The 15577-nt window shown below is 61.4% G+C and overlaps 1 protein-coding gene and 1 long non-coding RNA gene across 4 annotated transcripts in view; both read right to left on the bottom strand.

The window, feature by feature from the left end:
- Positions 1-212: 212 nt before the first annotated feature.
- LOC124527493 (uncharacterized) lies at positions 213-2133 on the bottom strand. Its single transcript, XR_006965910.1, has 3 exons — positions 2014-2133; positions 1489-1628; positions 213-300 (listed from the first exon to the last, which is right to left on the bottom strand). It is a non-coding gene; the product is annotated as an uncharacterized LOC124527493 (long non-coding RNA).
- Positions 2134-7664: 5531 nt separating this feature from the next.
- Positions 7665-15577, bottom strand: part of FGD3 (FYVE, RhoGEF and PH domain containing 3) — a 57250-nt gene continuing 49337 nt past the window's right edge. For 2 of the 3 annotated variants that reach the window (XM_047100525.1, XM_047100524.1), the window contains exons 15-18: positions 15022-15144; positions 13463-13606; positions 12813-12959; positions 7665-12572 (exon numbers count right to left, since the gene is read on the bottom strand). In XM_047100525.1, the coding sequence (XP_046956481.1) occupies positions 12354-12572; positions 12813-12959; positions 13463-13606; positions 15022-15144 (633 nt within the window). In that variant the 3' untranslated portion in view covers positions 7665-12353. The remainder of the gene's footprint in view (positions 12573-12812; positions 12960-13462; positions 13607-15021; positions 15145-15577) is intronic. The other variant, XM_047100526.1, reaches the window with a different exon arrangement.

Raw genomic sequence — 15577 nt, 5'->3', positions numbered from 1 at the left:
GTGGGGGCAGATTCAGACCCCTGGGGTCTGGCTGTGCCCTCACGAACGCGGCGGGGCACCTGCCCTCTCCCGGCTCAGCCCCCCCCCCCTCGGCCCAGCTCCCCGGGTCGTGGTCCGGGCTGGACCCGGAGCTGCAGCCCGCCCCTTCCTCTCCCTCTGACCCCACCCCGCCCAGGCGCCGCGTCCTTGCCTGGCCATTCGCCCAGGGGGCTCTCAGACTACTTCCCAGCAGAGGCGGCACTGGGTGGCTCAGGGCTGCTCCCAAGCAGGCTTGTCTCTTGCGGAGTTGGAGGAAGTGATCTTGGAAGAAAGAACAGCAGATGCAAAAGTCCTGAGGTGGAATATTTTGGAAGCTTGAAGAACAGCCGAAGTCCCTGGCTCATGAAGCCTGAGAAGGTGGCCCAGGTGGACAGGACTGGCTCTGGAGGGCCTGGCAGGTGGCACGAAGAGGTGAGTGTTCTCCTGGAACCACAGAGCAGGGTCCCAGCAGGGCAGCCCATCCCCACCTCTGCTTTCAGAGCCAGGGGAATACGTGAGGGACCCTCCCCTCTCCTGGGTCTGAGTTGCGGTCACCCCATAATATCTGGTCCCCACTTCAGACCTGTGGACCACACATGATGAGTTTCTTCAGTTCCCCTGACCAAGCAAGTATATCCCGTTTGCCACTTGGGAAAGCCAGGTGAGCCCACAGGGCCGGCTGTGATCCCTGCTCCCTCTAGACCACACTAGGCTGGAGCCCCAGAATTCCCTGCCAGAGGCGCCCAGCCCATCTCCAGGGCTTGCACACAGGGCCAACCCTGGTCTCTGCTTGTGAGTGGGAGGGGAGGTGGCACCGGCTGGCCCAGGCCTCCAGGAGTCCCAAATGCCAGATTGAGCCTGGCCACTTAGGGCGGTATGTTCCGGGGTACATGCTGTAACAGGGCGCCACAGGCTGAGTGTCTTAGAACGGCACACCTGTTGTCTCGGGGCCTGAGATCAGGTGCCAGCAGATGTGTCCCCTCCAAAGGCCCTAGGAAGGATCTATTCCAGGCCTCTGTTCAGCTTCCTGTAGTTCCCTGGCTTGTGGCTGTATCATTCCAAACTTCACATGGCCGTCTGTCCCTTTGTACATTTCTGTCGCTGCCCAGATTTGCCCTTTTTATAGGGACACTCGTCTTACTGGATTAGAGGCAGCCCTTCTGACCTCACTTTAACTTGGTTACCTGTAGAGAGGTACTGTCTCCAAAAACGGCATGTTCTGAGGTACTGGGGTTAGGACTCCAGCACTTGAATTTGGGGGGTGGGGGTCTGGGCACAGTTCAGCCCCTGACAGATGGCATCGAGGTCAGGGACACAAACTGTTCTCGCTGGTCTACAGCTGGGTAGTGGGTTCTGGGCGTTCAAGCATGTGGTGCTGGCCCCCTGTACTGTTAGGCAGCTGGGGTGGCCCAAGACCTCTGCCACATCCCACGGGAAACCGTGTCCCTTGTCACAGCTCAGGACACCCACCTGCCACGAAAGCCATCAGAAGCAGCAGGAGGCACTGGGGTCGGTTCTAGAGGTGGGTCCGTGGCTGATATGAGCCATGTGCTGGGCTGCCGCATCCATCCATGTTTTCCGGGGCCTCTTGGAGAGCCCGGCAACGCTGACTGTGTGCAGGGAGGGAAACTGAGGCCCAGGTGGGGAAGGCACTTGGCCCACCTCAGATGACAGACTGCCTGGGCCACCCCCTGCCCCAAAACCTTGTCCCCTCATCCATGGCTGAGACCGTGACTCTGACAGGCCCCCCCACCCCGATGCCACGAGGCTTAGTGTTTTCATCTGGGGGCTAGAGAAGGTTCTGCCACCTTCCTGAGATCACCCTGAGATCACGGAGGCCCTGCGGTGATCAAGGCTGGAACTGGGCCCCTCAGGCCCCACCCCCTTGCCACCTCCCCCCGCCCCCCTCCGCCCTCTCAGCTGCCCAGGGCCCCAGCCTCTCTGCGTCCTGGCCCAGACTGGGAGCAGTGCCTGGGCTATGCCAGGGTCTCTTACCTTCAGGCCTCAGCCCCCCTTCCAGGGAGCCCTCCCTGTTTACCTGCAAACGGCCCCTACAGCGACCTCAAAGCCTGTGCTGAATCTCAGAGAGGACTGTGGCTCCCCCTGTGCAGGTGTAAGGGGCCAGGAAGGAACTTGTGGGCGGCTGTTGGAGAGGCAGCAAGAACCCACACGGACGCCTTGGGCAGCTGATTGAAGCCGTGGCCTCTGCATTTGGGGTCTGGCCCCCACCCTACCACCCGCCCATCTCAGTTTACAACTGGGAGCAGGCAGTACGCTGGAATATTGTGGAATGAATGGACTCGTGGAAAGGAACCAGGGAAGGCAGTGAGGGGAGAGAGGTCTGAGGCCCTGGGTCTCCGTGTTCTGCTCTGTAAAGTGGGCTCCTACCTGTGCTGCCAGACCTGTCAAGGGGATGGGGAGGATCTACCCTGGGGGTCTCCTCTTCCTGAAGGGGTCCCATGGGCACCTTCCTCAGCCCCCAGTTTGACCGATGTGGTGTCCATGGGCCCTGGTGGCCTGGGGGAGGGGGACTGTTCATAAGCCTGGATGGGGGCAGGTGTGGTTTTTGGTGTGTTTCCCTCAAATCGGATAATAACTGTAGAAATGTAAAATGCTGTTTATTTTCTTTAAATATTCTTTTCTTGGGGGGGCGCCCGGGGGGCTCAGTCAGTTGAGCGTCCGACTTCAGCCAGGTCACGATCTCGCGGTCCGGGAGTTCGAGCCCCGCGTCAGGCTCTGGGCTGATGGCTCAGAGCCTGGAGCCTGCTTCGGATTCTGTGTCTCCCTCTCTCTCTGCCCCTCCCCCACTCGCACTCTGTCTCTATCAAAAATAAATAAAATGTAAAAAAAGAAATTTTAACAAATATTCTCTTTTTAACATTTATTATTTATTTATTTATTTTGAGAGAGAGCGGGGGACGGGCAGAGTGAGAAGGAGAGAGAGAGAGAATCCCAAGCAGGCTCCATGCTGTCAGGGCAGAGGCCGATGAGGGGCTTGAAACCACAAACCGTGAGATTAAGACCTGAGCCAAAATCAAAATTCAGATGCTTAAACGACTGAGCCACCCAGGCGCTCATATATATATATATATATATATATATATATACACACATATATATATACATATATATATATATTTTTTTTAATTTATTTAAGTAAGACCTATACCCAGTGTGGGGCTCAAACTCATGACCCCGAGATCAAGAGTCACATGCTTTTCAGACTGAGCCAGCCAGGCGTCCCTTCTTTAAATATTATTGATTTTTGTTTGTTTGTTTCTAGTTGATAGAAACGTGAGATATTCATCCTAAAAATCTTTTACCGTGGACCAACTCCAGAAAGTTCTATCGAAAGATGGTTAAGAGGGAAGCAGTGTGGCCTCAATGGGCTTTGCCTCCTTTTTTTTTTTTTTTAAATTAAAAGCAATTTTCAAAAAAGTAACCTGAGGTTGTAGCTCCAATGAGCTGAATGTTTGGGCTGAATTTCCCCCAAATGTTTTCTGTCAGGCCATTTGGTGCCCGTGCGCACACTGGCCGTTCAGCTGCCCCGCAAGAAGGCGAGACTCTGCTCCCTGTCAGGCCCCAGCTCTGACTGCTGGGCTGTCGTCCCTGGCCAGCCGCCTCGCAAGCCAGCTTGCCTGGGCCTTCGGGAGGGGGGGTGGGGGAGTCACCCCAGGCGACACCCAGCTGCTGCCTACAGGTTTACAGTGACAGTGACGGCGGCGTGGGGCTCCTGCGGGGACACAGGCCTCGGGGCCACATGCTTCCCTGGAGGGCGAGAGCAGGTGGTGGGTTCACCGACTAGATCCCAGCAGCCCCTCCTGCAGGACAGCCCTCACAGGAGGGACACAGCCTGCGGGGCTGACCCCGCGGCTCCTCCGCCCCCACCGCTGGGCAACCGTTTCTTGCCTCTTGCGGCTTCTTTGTGCTGGAGTTTCTACAACAAGCATGAAGCCATTGTCTAGTCAGAAAACAGGAAGCTAGTGAATCCTTTAAGGGTGGGGTCCCCGTAAGTGATTGCACACATTCACAGGACAGTCGGGACTCCGCTGTGAAAAGACGCGTGATACTCCCTCATTTGCGCAAGGGGAGACTGAGGCATGGAGAAGGGGACTGTCCCATCCAAGGCCACTCACCAGAATGAGAGGGTGTGGGGCCTGCGGGGGGCGGGGGCTCGTCCTCGAGCAGGGTTCAGGCGAGCCAAGCTGTAGCAAGTGCACGGGAGGGTCAAGGGCGATCCCGGGGCTTAGTGCTCATGAGCTGGCTAAGCTTCTCTGAAGCCTGCACCTGCCCAGGGAGTCCCCGGTCACCAGAGAAGTGTGAGAGCCTGCCCCTCATGCTCCGCAGGCCCAGTGCCCAGTGGCCCCCGTCAGTCCCCCTTGTCACACTGTGGTTGGCCTTGGACGAGCCCCGCCCCTCTCCGGGCTCCAGTCTGGCTCCCCCCTCCCTGTGGACGCTCAGAGCTCTCTCTCTGGTAGGCACCTCAGAGGCCCAGGCTTGGGGCCCGGTTCGCGGCCTGGGGAGGCACTGCTGGGGCCCCCTATACAGCCGGGGAGGCTGGCTAAGGCCATCCGAATGGATAGATCAGAGAGCCCCGGACCCTGGCAGGTGCTGAGAGGGCTCTCATTTCACAGATGGGGACACAGCCGGCGGGGGAGGGGTCTCCTCTAGTGACACAGCTCATCCCAGACTTCTGCTCCAAGGCCCAGACGCTGGGGCCTGACTGTCCGGCTCTCTGTGCCTCTGTTTTCCCACCTGTAGAATGGGCGCGCTAGACGTGCAGGGCCTCCAAGCACGTGCAGCGCATGCGGCCCACCGTCAGGGCTGGTAGGAGGGGCTCATGCCATCGCTGGAGAAGTGTGCCAGAGGGCGGGGTGGGGAGGGCCAGGCTGCACACCTGCCCCTGCCCCAGCACTCTCTGTGCTGATGACCACGCTTGCCAGTAACCACCTTGAGCACTGTGCTGTCTTCATTTCATGGGTGAGAAACCGAGGCTCAAGACTGTGACTGACGCATTTTGCTAAGTGGCTGCCCCGGGCGGCTACAAGAGACAGAACCCCAGCGTTGGCCCGGGGGCCATGGGGACGAGTTCTGAAAGCCCTTGGGGCTCTGGGTCCCCGGGCAGGGGGGCCACCCTCCCAGCGTCCCAAACACTGCTTCCCAGGGACGCGCTGGACCACGTGCTCACTTGTCCCTGGGCCACCTGCTGCAGTGAGGCCGAGGCGTGCCACGGGCCTGACCACTGCCGGGGCTCCAGGGCTCCAGGGACGTGCCGCTGCACGGCAGTGGCAATGCTCACGACGGTCATTTCTGCTCACGCATCCGCATCCAGGCCCGGCTGCAGAGGGCTCACCGGGGGCTGCTGGGGCTTCCCCGCGGCATGGTGCTGGCTCCCGGGAGCACGTGTCCCAGGACACGGGGAGTGGGAGTTGCCCCTTTCTGTAAGTGTGGCCTGGAACTCGCTTGTGTTCTGTTCTGTCCGTCAAGCGGCCGTGGAGCTCGGGTTCAAGGAGCGAGACAGACCTCACCTCTCAGTGGTACGGTCCTCAGCAAGTTTGAGAGCCACATGGGGGCCCGGGCACTGGGCCAGCTTGTCCCAAACGCTCCTTGCGTATCCGCCAGGCACACCAGCAGCTGTCCCCAAATCACAGAGTAGGATCAGATTCAGACCCCAAATGTGGGTGCGACCCCGCTGAGTTCCGAGGGACACAGACACGCACCAGCCGACCCAGGGCTCCGGAGGACTGGGCGTTAGCGCTGGAGGGGACGCGGGTCACATCGTCCAGATGTTCATCTGTATTTTCTAGACTGTTCAGAGGAATGTGTACTTTGTCCATCTAGCCACCTGGAGCGAGGCCGGCTGAGGGCATGTGGGCACAGCCCACGACCAGAGATGAGGGCATCTCTTGACTGCATTCCTGACGGTGGCCCCTCTCAGCCTGGGTGGTTCCATGCTCACGGCCATCCGGGTTTTGCTGCTCTCTTTTCTCCCTTGTCCCCTGCACCACCAAGCTCCTGAGACCCTTGGAGACCACCTCGTTCCCAGCTCCTCTGTGAGGCTCACAGAGGCCAGGGGAGACACTGAGGCTAACCCAGTCGGTGAGGGCCAAGGCCCTGATGGTGAGCACAGGCTGGATTTCAGTGTGGCTACATGCTCAGCGGGGCCTTTGCACAGTGGACAACACGCTCAACTGAGCACAGCAATCCTTTGTGGGAAGCGTGCTGCTGCAGTCTTCAGAGGCTGGAGACTCCCAGGTCCTGCAGGGGGTGGCCATCACCTCCCCTCTGCAAGCCAGACCCAAAGGGGTGATTAGGCTGCATGGTGCCCGCTCAGCCCTCTTGCCTCTGTGTCCTCCTAGCCGGTCATGGAGTGCCGCCTGGGGCCGCTCTGGCTGCCGTGTCCCTGATCTCCCGGGTCCACAGGGCCTGGGAGCGAAGCCTTCTGTCATCTCATCCAGCCCTGTGGCTCTGCTGGTGTTTCCATCTCAGCCTCAGCACCACCTCCTGCAAGAAGGCCTCCCTACTGCCCTGGCTGGGCTGGGCGGAGGAGGCCACGAGCAGACAGATTCCACCCGGAGTGCAGGGACCACACGTGGTTCATCTCTGCCAGGCACAGGGCAGCCGTCACCAGCAGAGTCCACGGACGAGAGCTGCTTCGGGTGGGTAGTGCTGGTGGCACCTCGGGCAAACTCCCCTTCTGTTCCTTCTCTCCACTCACCAGGTGGAGCTCTGGCCCAGACCATCAGCGACCTTGAGCTCAGACCCTGGTGCTGCTGTGGTGCTTCGGGCAGGTTGTCTGGGGCAGGGGCTGCCTGTGCACCCCCCTCCGCCCCGTGGCTTCCCAGCCAAGCCCCTCGGGGCCCGAGGCTCCCCAAGGCTCCTCCCGAGGGCCTTTCATTTTCTGTGATCTGAGGCTTTGCCAGGCGTGCTGACCCTGGGGGCGCCCCCCCCCCCCACACCAGTGCTTGGAGATGGTAAAGGATGCCCCCGGGGCTGCCTTCACCTGCAGGCCAGCCCGTGCAGAGCCACAGCCACCTCCTTGCCCCCTGGCCCTGTCCACTTGCCCTAGTCACCCCAGGCCGGGTATCAGACGGCCTCCAAAATTACCCGAACCGCCAGTCGGAAGCCCAGCAGCGTGAGCCGCAGAGACTTCAGGGCCTGATGCTTTGTCCTCACAAGCCTGGGCGCCGCACAGGGGTTCACGCCGCCAGACAAGGGGCCCCACAGGCCTCGCCTGGTGATCCCAGCTCTGCCCCTTTGTCAGACTCGGGGGGGTCACAGCCCCGATCTCTCCAGCAGCACCTCGGGTCTCTTCAGACCACAGTCTCTGAACAGGGCATTTCCCGAGTCAACACCCCAGCAGGTTCCCTTCTGCCCAAGGGCCCCTCCCCGATTTGTCCTCAGCTAACATCCAGCTCTACTTTCCACCTGAGGCAAGGGTGGCCTCCCCTCCGTCCTGTCTCAGCTCTCACCGGGGGTGCCCTCATCGCCCGCGTTTCTAGTGGGAGCACGCCCCACACTCCTCCCGTCCGCAACTCCACAGCCACTCAGTTTGGGGTGTTAGTCACACAGCCCGTCCCATACTGCACGGAACCCGTTTGTTGGAGCTGCCGTGCAAATGGCCACAAAGTTGGCAACGACAGAAATTAAGGGATTAAAACAGCAGAAATTTACTCTCTCTTGGTTCTGGAGGCAGGGAGTCTGGGGTTAGGGTGAGGGCAAGGCCACACTCCCCCTGGGAGCGTGGGGGGCCTTCCGGAATGTCCTCTCCTCTTCTGATAAGCACTTACTGGGTTTGGGGCCCTGCTCTATGCTTAACCAGCAACATCTGCAAAGACCTTATTGCAAATAATGTCACCTTTGAGAATTTGGAGGTAACGGACACCATTCAACCCGAGACACCTGTGTTGGCTCTCTGCCCTTCTCCATCTCATTCTCCACCCACACAGCTCTTTCTAGGTGGCCTCCTCAATAAACTCCTTGCATTCAATCCACATAACAGGATCTGCTACTGAGAGAAACCTGACACAGCCCCTGCTCTGATCTCCTGGGGACCTCCCCGTGCTGAGCCGTAGCGCACCCCTGTGTGCGGGAGAGGGCGGTGGCCCCTTGGTCCCAGGTTTTGGGAGGACACAGAAGAGGCTGCTGTAGGTTCTGGGCCGAGGGCCGCACACACTTCCTGCTCTGGGGATGACCCTGGATGGGCTGCTCAGTTGTCAGTTTTCTGGGGCCCCTTTGGGGGCAGACCTTGTGTTTCGGGGGCATTACTTGCTTGCCTAGGTTTTGATAAGGCACGGGGGGGGGCCTGTCAGGGAGGGGGACATGTGTCACAGCAGGCAGAGCGGCCTTGGCAGGAAGGGGGACAACTTTGTCCCCCTCAGAGGTACTGCCGGTGTGGATTCTGGCGGGGGACATCTTGGCGGCCGCAGGCTGGTCCCTACAGACGGTGGCTGTGGGGTAAGGCAGGCAGCAGAGAGCAGGAAACCTTAGGGCACACGCTTCATTCTCCCACAACAGCTTCAGGTGAGGCTGGAGATGGCTCTGTTCCCCAGGCCTGGTTTGGGCCCCCGGAGGCCCTTCCTTCCTGTTCCAGGAGGGCCCTCTGGCCCCCTCACGCCCAAGGCTGGGCCCCCTGGGACCAACCAGGAGTGCTGCACACAAGGCTTCCCACGAGTAGGCTGGGGGGCTGCGCTTTCCTGGGTTCAGCGCCTCCGTCCGCTCCGTGCACCCGTAAGCGGGCACCACACCCATTAGTCCACAGAGCCGGCGGGGCCAGGCCTAGCCTGGCAGTCCTGGGAGCCAGCAGGGCGGAGGCGGCCGTTTTTCCAGGATGGAATGTGCAGAATGTGGGGTGGGCGCCTGGCTCCTCCCCACAACCTGCCCTGACCCCACTCACCGTTTTGGGCTCTCAGTTCTCTCCCTCATAAAGTGGAGCCCTGGTGGGTGCGAGGGTGTTTGGTCAGGGAGCAGCCGTGCCTCTCCTCACAGCAGGTGTTCAGAACACCAGAACCCCTCAGGGACCACCCGGAGACCTGCCAGGACAGCCTGGAGCCCCCTGGCACCCTTGAGACTCCCCTGGGGACCACTTGGAGCCCCCTAGGGATCATAGCTGCATCATCTGGAGAAAGAGAGAGTGCTGACAGGTGGATACACCTGGACCGAACGCCTCTCGAGCACTGCCCACATGGACACGCACCTGGGGCACACAGACCTCCTTCCTGGGTGTACTAGGTGGCTGGGTGGGAACCAGGATGCAGAGGGGGTAGAGTCCCAGGGGGGAGGGTGTGAAGGACTCAGGTGCTGTGCTGGGAGGCTTCATGACCCTTTTCTCCCCGTGTCAGAGATCGGAGGTGACCACCAGCTGACCCTGCCCACCGGGAGCCCTGTGTGTGTGGGGGGGGTGCCTGAAAGGAACAGGCGTTGGGGTCCATGGCAGCCTCGGTTCCCAGCTGGGCCTCCTGGAAGGATCCAAAGAGGCTCACCTGCAGATGCATGCAAGCAGCTCTGGGGGAGCCGAGCCCGCCCTCTCCCTGGATGCCTGGTGCCAGGACCGTCAGGCCCCAGGAGGTGTGGGGGCCACAGCTAGAGCACCTCAAGGCCTCAGCTGTGGGGTCTGGCATGAGCTGGGGCTTCAGGGGCTGATCCTGCCACCTCAGTGTCCCCCTGGGGGACAGGCATAGCTGCAAGTGGACCCAAACGCCCCTCTGCCAGTGTTCTGGGGCACGCTGGCCCCTCAGGTCTCATCGTGCCAATCTCTGCAATGGGACCAGACGCCCAAGGATAAGCTGGCTCTGTCCCTGAGTCCCGGAGACCATGGGGGAGGCAGCCACTGGGTCTCTCTAAGCCTCAGTTTCCTCCGCAAAACAAAGATCCCAGGCCCAAGGTGTTCAGGGGCCACGCGGAAAGAACAGCATCCCCAAGCCTTCACCAATCCTGTTGGTAGATACCAACTGAGCACCTGCTAGGAGGCAGGCACCGTTGTGGGTGTACCGTGCTGCCCCGGGAGCTTCCGTGCTGGATGGAGAGACAGGTTAAAAAGGGCAAGTATCCAAGCAAAAAGTAGAGACCGGGCACAGGTACATCCAGCACGGTCTCAAAAGGGCCGACAGGGAGGTGGGAAGGAGGCGGGTACGTTCTAATAAAGGTCCAGGGCCGGAGCCGGGGGCACCTGGGTGTGGGGAACAGGAGAAAATGAGGCTGGACGTGTGGAAGGGCCAGAGGCTGCAGGGTGTCGTCTGACCCCCCAGTCCCAGAAATCCGGCGGTGGCACAGAGGAGGCATGCGAGCAATGCCCGGCACGAACAGGTGGACGACACCCAGCCCAGTCCCTACCTCACTGTGTGACCTCAGGCAAGTGTATTTCCCCCTCTGGGCCTAGTGAGGACACATGTTCCCACGGTGGGGTGGTCAGTGGGCCCTGGCACCCACGATGGGAGCTGGGCTCCGACTGCTAGCTACCCTTCCTCCTGTGGACACCCGCTCAGGTAGACCCCCTTGCTCCAACCACAGCCCCCATGCGTGGCATCAGGCTAGGCAGGCAGGGACTGAGACCATGTCCCGTACCGTCTGGCACTCCTCAGGACCCTCCGTGGGTGGGCAGGAGAGTGTGCCCAGGCCCTGGGCTTCAGGGCAGGAGGGGCGCCTGGGGACAGACCTGCCTCCTGGGGCTGCTCACCACCACCCACCTGTGACTTCAGACTGTGGTAGTTGCTAACTTTTATCAGGATGTTTCACAAGAACACTGGCGTTTCATCTCTTTAAATGCCGGGAGCTGCAGCCTCCAACTTGCCCATCACAGGGGTTTTCCTGGAGACCCACTGGGGACCCGGGGCCCCGTCTCTATCTGCGCCCCCACAACCCTGCTGCTGCCAGACAGATCTAGTCACACTCCCAGGCCCGCCCCGTGGCCCCCACCTCTCAGAGCAACACCAAGGGACACCTTGAGGAGACCAGGCCCTGGGGCCTCCAGCCTGCTCTGCTCCCCACCTGTGACCTGCTGGCCCCTCGTGGCCCTGCCCTAGGCTTGAACGCTCTTCCTGTAACACCCGCCCTGGGGTGTCCTCCGCTCCGGATTCTGTTCCTCCCAAACCCCGAGGCACCGTGTCTTGCGGCTGCTGGAGTCCTTCCCAGTGTCTCGTCCAAAATCCACGGGCCCCGGGGCTCTCTGACGGACTGCTGTGGAACATAACTCCCAGCGGACCCTCAAGGTTGCCCAGTGAGGAAAGGGCCCCCCACTGGGATCACTGCGGAAACCTGCATGTGGGGACTCCAGGCTGGTGGGCAGGAGGAGAGGGACCGGGTCTGCCCCGGCTCAGAGAACTCATGGGGGGCAGCTGTGAGGACCCCTCCTTGGGCACCTGCAGTGGGGGGGGGGCTAGTTTCCTCCCATCCCACGGAATGCTGCTATTCCCAGTGGGTCACTTCTGGCCACCCCCTGGGTCTGGGGTGATAGGACTCAGTTTCCTTAGCTGTCAAGTGGGCACATCCTGGAGAGAAGGGCCCAGTAGGTCCTGCGGACAGAGTAGGTGCTCAGTCACCACACAGAGAGCAGAAGTCATGGGTGTGGGGGGAGGGGGACCAGGTGGGACCAGGGGGAGGGGCCGGCTGGGCCCCAGGCCCTACACTGCGCCACAGGGTGGGCCCCATACCCCCCAGGCCTAGCTGTGCTGTCACCCTCTTTCCCCACCTGGCGCCCCTGCCCTGAGGCTGTGCCCACCTGCTGGCTGCCAGCATTTATTTCTGCAGACAAGCAGGTACTGCCGCTGGCCGCGCACACAACTCAGGCCTCTGCTGGCCTCTGCTGACTTTCTCAGGGAGGTCCCGCAGGGATGGCCCAGGCTGACCACCAGCCAGTCCGAATGGGGAGGTGGGCCTCGGGGCCCGGACAGGGTGGAGGAGGGGTGGAGTCCACCACCGGTCACGGTTCAGCTCACGGGTACAGACGGTGTGGATGGGGCGGGGGTGGGGCAGCAGAGAGGGAAGGCAGGACTACAGACCTCCACCAGGCCCTGGGTACCCCCAAGTCGCTCCTTCTGCCTTCCAGAGCTGGTGCCCCACACCAGACAGTCTGCCAGCACCCTCACTCCAGGCCACACAGCTGGGGCCGAGGGCAGAACCAGGCTCTTTGCGGAGACATGCTGGGTGGGCAGCTGCCCCCTCTGCGCCTGTTTCCTCCACTTCTGAGAGGTCCCTTCAGGGTCAAGCGCCCCGTGACCCGTCCACCCCCAGCGGTCCGAGCCCTTTGCACCTGCACGCGGCCTCCGACGCCACCTCCCAGGTGACAACAGGCCCCACCGTGGTGGCTGCGGAGCGGGGACACCTGGCGGAGGCTCAGCTCACGGGGCCCCTGGGAAGGCCCGAGCCGGGTCTCCACGGGCAGCTGCGCTCAGGGCCTCCAGCCACCGCTGCTGCTGCTCTGCCGACGGGGTGCTCAGGTACAGGGCCTGCTGGGCCTGCTGTAGCCGCCACACATGCCCGGTGTCCAGAGTCTCCGTGGGGTCCGGCACGCTCACTGTGCAGCCCGAGAGGGGGATGGTGCGTGGCGGCCGGCCAGCCTGCAGCAAAGGAGAGGTGGGTTGGCACCTGGGCCTCTGTGGTCCGGGCACCGCTGACCACTCCTTCCCACCGGCGGGCAGCAGAGGGGTGACTCAGAGCAGCCGGGGAAACAGAGGCCCCAGATCACACAAGTCCGAGGGGGGTTGGTCCCGGGCAGTGTGGCCCAGGCCCCTCTGGGCTGTGGGAACCGGGACACGCCCCCCAGCACAACCCCAGGGGCAGGGGGGGCGGGCACACACCTGGCTGCCTCCCTGCAGGTGCAGCACCAGCTCCAGGGGCTCCGACGCGGGGATGGTAGCCCACACCTCGCTCCAAGCGTCACCGCTGTCTGACACCCGCAGGTGACCACACAGCAGGCTGGGCTGGGTGTCCACAGCCGCCGCCTTCTGGAGACACAAAGGATGGGTCAGGCGCAGCCTCCCTGCAGGTGGCAGCCTTATGGGCGGGGGTGGGGGTAAAAGCGCCAGGCCTGGCCTTCTGGGAGCAGACTGGAGAAGGTCCCGGGCTGGCCTGACCCACTCCAGGTCACCACAAGGCCTCTTGCTAGCAGGCTGGACCCCCTAGGAGAGTGAGGCCACCAGTGGGTCCAGGAGAGAAATAAAGACAGAGTAGGGAAGAACAGAACAGCAGGAACCAGGGTGTGGCTCACGGGGAAGGGCTGTGTTTCAGCTGAATGCACACACCATACACACACACACACACACACACACACCATGTGCACAGGAACACACACACTGAGCACACGCACACACCGTGTGCACACGAGCACACACTGAACACACACACACCCTCTGTCCCGGCCCAAGGGAAGCCAACAGCTCTGGGAGCATGGTCTACACCGTGCCAGGGACAGGGGCTCCTGTCCAGGACGTTCACTGGCCCCGCCCACCTCTGTGCTGTGCTTGGGGTCCTCGGGCACCGCCTCAGGGCTGGGGGTCTCAGGTGCTACCTGCTGGGTCAGGAAACACTCTCGGCAGACTCGACTCTGCCTGCCGTTCTCAGCCTTGAACTCGGAGCACTTCCCACAGATGACCTGCAAGGGAGAGGGCACCTGTGACCCCACCTTCCAGACAGAAGACTGTCCAGGAAGAGGCTGGAAGGGCCAAAGGGCCAGGAGAGATGCGGCATGTAGAGGGGAAGGGTTTCTCCGCAGGAGCCTCATCAGAGGACAGGGACCCTGGTACGGGCCCCTGCCGGGCATCCAGGACTTGCCTCCTCACCTGGAGGGTCTAGGGGTCTGTGTGGAAGACTGGGAAGAGGTGTGTGTGCACGGAAGGAAGACTGGGAAGAGGCACAAAGCACATGGAAAGATGCTCAACATCACTTGTCATCAGGGGAATGCAAATCAAAGCCATGATGAGATGTCACCTCACATCAGTCAGAATGGCTATTATTCAGAACACAGAAGGTAAGTGTTGGTGAGGATGTGAAGGAACTGATGCCTTCAGCATTGTTGCTGTGAATGTAAAACGGTATGGGTACTGTGGAAAAGAAACATTCCGGGCCTCAAAAAACTTGAAAATGAAGTTACCCTATGACATAGCAATTTCCATGATTTCTACTAGATTTCTACTTCTATGTCTAAGGATGGTTGAATAAGCGAATGGACGGATGGATGACGACCCATCTGCCTACCATCCACCCACTCATCCATCCACCCATCTATCCACCCACACACTCACCCTCCATCCATTCATCCATCGATCTATCCACCCACCACCCGCCCACCGTCCATCCATCCATCCTCTGTCCACTCACCCACCCATCATCCACCTGTCCGCTCACTTAAGGGCTCATCCATTTACCTCTCCTTCCCCCAGTGCCTCAAGGTTTCATGCAAGGGCATGACAGCGAACAGCAGACCAGGCACAGTCCGCTGGTATGTTCTGGAAAAAACAGTTCTAAGACAGCTCTGTGCTTAGACCCCTGGTTGACACACATTCCATGTTAACGACTTAACCTAGGAACACTTCACCAGGCACAACTTTCCCTTCCAATGTTAAACTCAAAACCCCACCCTCAAGAGAAAGGGTCGTGGGGGCTCTGCGAGGAGAAATGGAGACGGTGATCAGTCAGGGTGCCGGCTGAAGGTGGCCTCACATTCCACAGGTCCACCCAACCGTCAGCACCCTTGGAGCACCCGGACCGAAGCGGCAGGAGGGAGCTCCCATCACGCCTGCACCCTGCACCTGCCTCCCCCGACCCCATCCCCTCCACCTCCTCACAGGGCATGAGGTCACCCTCATCCCCCAGCTCCCGGGACACCCAGCTCTGAGCTCTGTGGTTCCAAATCTGGCACTTTTTCAGCCACGACAGCGCTGGCCAGACGCGAGCGGACCAGAGAAAGGAGGGGAGCCCCTACTTGGGACGGGCCGTCGCCTGCCTGCTCCAGGGCACCGCTCCGCGGGCGGGGAGGGGACGCTGCTCCCAGCCGCCGCTCAGACTCACCGCCCCGCACAGCTTGCACCGGTGCTTCCTCTTGGTGATGGAGTTGAAGGTCTCGCCGCAGCTCCTGCAGCCCTGCTTCTCCTTGTCGCGCCTGGTCTTAGCAGACCCTCTCCTCGGCTCGGGCTACGGGGGCGGCAAGGGCGCAGGGGCAGCTGGGTGAGCACGCGGGCAGCGCACGCGCACAGCGAAACGCTCGCGGCGCAGAAGACAGAGCAGAGCACGTCGCCTCTGCTCCCGCCCAGCTCCACCCCCAGGCTGCCCTGGGGTCACTGTGGCCCACAGGAAGGGTGTAAGGGGTCTGGATCTCTGCTTGGATCGACTCGGCCTGCGTGGAGGCCAGTGACAACCTGCTGGGTCTGAGAAGACGGTGCCCAGCCACCCAGGTGGGGACGGGGGGGGGGGGTCTGCCCGGCGTGGCCCGCATTGCCTGGCGCCTGTGCCGCTGGCCTGAGGCTCAGGGGCACACAGGGCCCGCCTGGGCACCAGGGAGGTGGGCGGCAACTGCACCCTCTCCGCCTCCACGAAGCCTCCACCAAGCGGTCTGGCCCTCCCGCCC

The sequence above is a fragment of the Lynx rufus genome, unplaced genomic scaffold (assembly GCF_022079265.1).
Source record: "Lynx rufus isolate CCGP_SWC_20201006 ecotype Redwood Valley unplaced genomic scaffold, mLynRuf1.p SCAF_10, whole genome shotgun sequence".
NCBI classification, from domain to species: Eukaryota; Metazoa; Chordata; class Mammalia; order Carnivora; family Felidae; genus Lynx; species Lynx rufus.
Note: the sequence above shows the minus strand (reverse complement) of the source record. Positions and strands in the feature narration are given on the sequence as shown.